The following is a 4,986-nucleotide window of genomic DNA, read 5'->3' on the forward strand; positions in this document are numbered from 1 at the left end:
AATCCATAGTCGGAAAATGAAACAATTCAGAGGTCTGAAATAGGCTACGTCTCTTCAAAGTTCTTTCCTTCTGCTTTATCCATATCTATCCAAATAGCAACCTTCCCATCATCATGCCAAATAAACTACACTTTCATTTCTCCTACACAATGAGCACACTGCAACCTACTTCTACTACTACTGCTACACTATCTTCTTAATGTAGCATGTGTTACATTCTCCTTCTTTCTCCTCAGCTATGGAATTTGCAAGGAGCATGTTTTGTTCGTCTCCACCGTTTCCTCCAAAAACTCATCATTGGAACACTCTTCCTTCGTCTTCTTCTACTTCTGGTGCTGTGGTTATAACTCAATTACTCTCTTTATTTGTATTCAGTTATTATGTGTATCTTTAAAAGCAAATTATAATTAGCTCTGCATTAATGTTCTGTTGTTTGATAAAAAAGATAATATTTTTAGTGTTATCGTTCTAGTACAAGATAATTTTAAATTAAGGGTTGTGGAGATAAAAGTGGCATGGCTGGAAAATTCGTAATGTGTCAATATACATTGCTCATTTTTCATCATCATACTTCCATGGTTCTACTCAATGCTACTTTTACCCTTTCTGGCTACTTTCTGAAAAATTTTCCACTGTTTATCTCTACCAATTTACATTGGAATCTATATTGTATGTGTCGTATACTTTTATTGTAATTCTTTTTCACTTGTGAATAATGGGTTTTAACATTATTGAAATTCTGTAAGCTAATTAGTTTCATAGGCTTTTTATGTTCCTGTGCTGTGGGTGCACACGCAGCCTTCCTTTATTTGTGTTGTCAATTTCTGAGTGTTTGGAGGACAAGGGAAGGAGGGGGGGTGGTGGTGGAAGTTTTTTATTGTTAATAAATTTTATCTAATTTGATAATCTTTAAAATGCAATAAATAAATGATAGATTACCAATGCATAAACTCAATGTCATAAACATTAAATAGATCTCTTAATTTAAAATTAAAAAAAGATTTTCCTTCTCTTTTCTTCCAAAACCTATATCTCATACCCTTAAAGAATTCCTTTTGCTAATTTGTAGATTTCCATTTACTCCTAGCTCCACACAAATTCTCATCTTTGATCTAAGTACTTTGTGTGTAACTGTGTATTCTCCCTCTGAGTAGAAAATGTGTTACATGTCTATGCTCATAAACCTGCAGTTTTGATGCTTCGCGAACAAGCTTCCCCTACAGTTGCCTCTTGGTCTTCTAGTATTTCAGCACAGAATTTTCCTACCTCAGTTCTTTTACAAGAGCAGCGTGATGAATATAGGCCTCTGTTGCACATGTCTAAGGAAGACAAGTCATCGCAGGTTCAGATTTTATTAATGCACTAACTTTGTCAAATTTAGGCTTTTTCAAATTCATATGATGAGATCCTTCACATTCTTGTTGTCAAACCAATAAGAATCGATTGACGGTCCATTCTTGTTATAATCTTAATTTATAGGTTTTTCCTACTTCATCACATAATGGACACAGTATTAATGAATTTTCCCTATAATTTACTCCAGGCAATTTTAAATACAAGGCAGATGGATATGGCCTCGGTTCATGAAACGAATAACATTGTCAATACTGATCAGGTAGTGCTTGACTTTAGGAAGCACCTGCATCTCTGGCCTCGTTTACAGAGCTTGTAAGACAAAATGTTGTTCTTCCACATCAATTTAATCATTTAGTTATTGCTAATTGTAAATTTCGCCCATCCTTAGTTGCCTCCTTATAGGTGCATAAATGGTCTGTTGCAGATTAACTTCCCCACCAACAGGAGAAATTGCTGCTTCATCAACTCTACAGCATGTTTCTATCGACGCAGAGAGGCCTACAGATGGTGTGCAATGTAATGGAGTTTCTCTTGCTAAGAAAGCTTTGTCTGGCTCAAAACATGCATCCTCAGTAGTTGAAGACTTGAAATCATTTAAAGCTGATGATGATTCAATTCCTTGTGGGTTAGTTCTATCTTGGCCAACTCTGACATCCTTAATTTATTTTTCCTGTTTATAGGTTAATTTGTTTGAGATGTAATGCCTAAACTAAAAACTTCCTTTCAGTCTGGCCTCTACTAGTTTGGCTGACCCTTCACTTGGAAGCAATAAAACTGTGAGGTCAACACGGCTTCTAGAGAGACGGTTGAAACAAAGAAAAGTACCTAAGTCAAAAGTTAAAGATGATGAAACCTACCTTGCTAGAAAGAATGATGCAAAGGAAAGGTTACGCATGGAAAGGAAGATAAATGAAGAATTTGATCAAAATGATCCCCTGCGCTCGTTCTTGTGGGCTCCTGAAACGAAACAACTTCTAACACTTGAACAAGAATCTCAATTGATTGCACAGATACAGGTGTTATGATAGTTACCCTGAATTTCTTACTTCTTTAAACACATGAGATGCTCTACTAATGTGGAATCTGCAACAGGACTTACTGAGATTGGAAGAATTGAAAACCCGGCTTCAATCTCAGTTTGGAAGGGAACCAACTATGGCTGAATGGGCTGAGGGTGCAGGACTTAACTGTCGAATGCTGCATGCACAACTTCGTTGTGGTAACAGAAGCAGAGAAAAACTGATTCAAGCAAATTTACGCATGGTAGTTCATGTTGCTAAAACTTATCAGGGGCGTGGTCTCAGCCTTCAGGACTTATTACAGGTAACCTTTGAGAAATTAAAACCTTCCTCTGTAGCAAAGGCTGTTTAGTGTTTACACGTTTCGTCCTGGTTTTTTATATTCTAAATTATTTCTCAACTTAGAAGAATCCATAAGTAAATGTTTTGATTGGGGAAAAAGAGCTTCGATTAAAGAATTGTAATCATTCTCTTCACTTCAGTGTTGTCAATTACAATCAGCTATGTGTTTTATATTTCTTTTCTGGTGCTGTTACAGGAGGGAAGTATGGGTCTTATGAAGAGTGTTGAAAAATTTAATCCCCTAGCCGGTTGCCGATTTGGTAATTATGCATTCTGGTGGATAAGGCAGGCGATAAGGAAGGCTGTATTTCGACATTCCAGGACAATCCGTCTGCCGGTAAATTTAGTTTTCTTAATTTAAGCTTCACCTTTGTGCCACTGTTCATAAAATTTTATAGTTTGTTGACACAATAAAAGGGATGTTACCATTTCATTAATTTTTCTTGTAATATCTTTGCTATTTACAAAGCTAGCATCAATCATATTCTAAACGCATAACCCATGTGTAATCCCCAGGAGAAGGTATATATCCTATTGGGAAAGGTAATGGAAGCAAAGAAGTTGTACATTCAAGAAGGAAATCTTCATCCGACCAAAGAAGAGTTAGCAAGAAGAGTAGGAATTACAGTAGAAAGGATTGACAATTTATTATTTGCTGCAAGAGTTCCAATTTCTATGCAGCAAACTGTGTGGGCTGACCAAGATACAACTTTCCAGGTATTGCATGCAAACTAATTGATATGATGCGATTTCTTGGATCTTCAAAGTGAAATAGTGAAAAGTAAGTGTTGTATCAATATCATGAATGTTTAAACAAGAAGGATTTAGAAGGTTATAATGTTATTCAGCTTCCCACAACGAGTGTTTGTGCTGAAGGAGGTTTTGCTTATCCTGATAAGTATAAAAACAAATTGATGGAAGTCTAATAGCCAACTGCAAAAACATTGAAGTTACCGTATACTTTGTTCTGTTCAATTCATTACTCATTTAAATTTTCACGAGGCAATATCTCCCTTTTTGGCATGTGGGATTTTTTGAACTTGTGGAAACAATCCAAAGTTCTCTTGTATTTATTAAAGGGAATATTCATCTTTTTTACTTGGAGTCCTTTTCAAATATTACTTAAATCTGGAATTTCATGTTATAACCATATAGCTCTGTTGTAAATTTCTGTTCAGTTTGTTTGTGGATGTCGCATGTGATATCTCTACCCTTTTCAAAGCAATGTAATATTACAAATGCCACTACACAACAAATTTAACCATCATTTTTTTATAATTACAGGAGATTACTGCAGACACCACAATTGAAGCCACAGATGTGAGTGTTGAAAAACAGCTTATGAGGCGGCACGTGCTTAATGTCCTAAGTATCTTGCTCCCCAAAGAAAGGAGAATAATCCGGCTAAGATATGGTTTTGAGGATGGCCAACAGAAATCTTTATCAGAAATTGGAGACATGTTTGGTTTGTCTAGGGAAAGGGTTCGTCAGTTGGAGATCAGAGCACTATACAAGCTTAAAAAGTGCCTTAAGAAACAAGGGCTTGAGGCATACGTAGACTTGCTTATATGAGTAGGGTTAAGTAGTTCACAGCTGAGACTTCCGGAATTTGAACAATGCCAACATCCAACTTTTGAAGGCAAATTTAGTGTTAAAACGTTCTGGGTGAAGACAATCCAGAGAGGCCTAGTGCTCCATCAAGAAAATTGAAGTGCCTATGTATCAAAGAGGAGATGAGGGTTATACAATCGTGAACACGGGAAAACGTTGAAATTATCTTTATTCTTAAAAAAGATTTTTTAACATTACATAAATAATATCTTGTATACGGCCTGACTTGTATTCTAAGATTATTTTGATTTAGTTTTCATGATAACGTATTTTGCTTGGAAAGTTACAGTTTTACAATATAAACAAACATTAATATCTTCACGTATAATGAGCAAGTATATTGACTGTCCTGAATAAAAATAAAATCAAACTCAATTTATTACGATGTAAGTCTAACAGTTGACTACTGCTATTACTTTTGTCACACTAATTAGTATTATTATTTGATTCACACAAACATGCAAATCAGCGAGGTTCGATTGAAACAGAGTTTTAACTTCAGAGGTCTCGTTGACATAATATGCACACAGAGGAAGGTGATTCTCCATTATAACGTTGCAACGATAAAGGGTGAAAAGATTAGAAGGAATGCCCCCAAAATCTCTCAACTTTGCTGCACAAGTCACGCACCTTGTCGCTCTCTCTAACCCTTACAAAA

The 4,986-nt window shown here is 35.8% G+C and overlaps 1 protein-coding gene across 3 annotated transcripts; it reads left to right on the forward strand.

Annotated features, from left to right (window-relative positions):
* LOC113871083 (RNA polymerase sigma factor sigF, chloroplastic-like) lies at positions 1-4,678 on the forward strand. 3 transcript variants are annotated; one of them, XM_027507842.1, is made up of 9 exons: positions 1-332; positions 1,191-1,342; positions 1,544-1,668; positions 1,781-1,981; positions 2,084-2,372; positions 2,449-2,679; positions 2,914-3,054; positions 3,234-3,434; positions 4,002-4,678. In XM_027507842.1, the coding sequence occupies exons 1-9, from the start codon at positions 239-241 to the stop codon at positions 4,287-4,289; spliced, it is 1,722 nt and encodes a 573-aa protein (XP_027363643.1). In that variant the 5' UTR covers positions 1-238; the 3' UTR covers positions 4,290-4,678. The 3 variants fall into 3 exon arrangements, with proteins under 3 accessions (XP_027363643.1, XP_027363645.1, XP_027363644.1); XM_027507844.1 differs by having other exon boundaries at positions 18-332; positions 2,222-2,372; positions 4,002-4,621; XM_027507843.1 differs by having other exon boundaries at positions 114-340; positions 4,002-4,344.
* Positions 4,679-4,986: the final 308 nt, after the last annotated feature.

This window comes from Abrus precatorius, unplaced genomic scaffold (assembly GCF_003935025.1).
Source record: "Abrus precatorius isolate BTA unplaced genomic scaffold, Abrus_2018 Scaffold7, whole genome shotgun sequence".
Classification (NCBI taxonomy): domain Eukaryota; kingdom Viridiplantae; phylum Streptophyta; class Magnoliopsida; order Fabales; family Fabaceae; genus Abrus; species Abrus precatorius.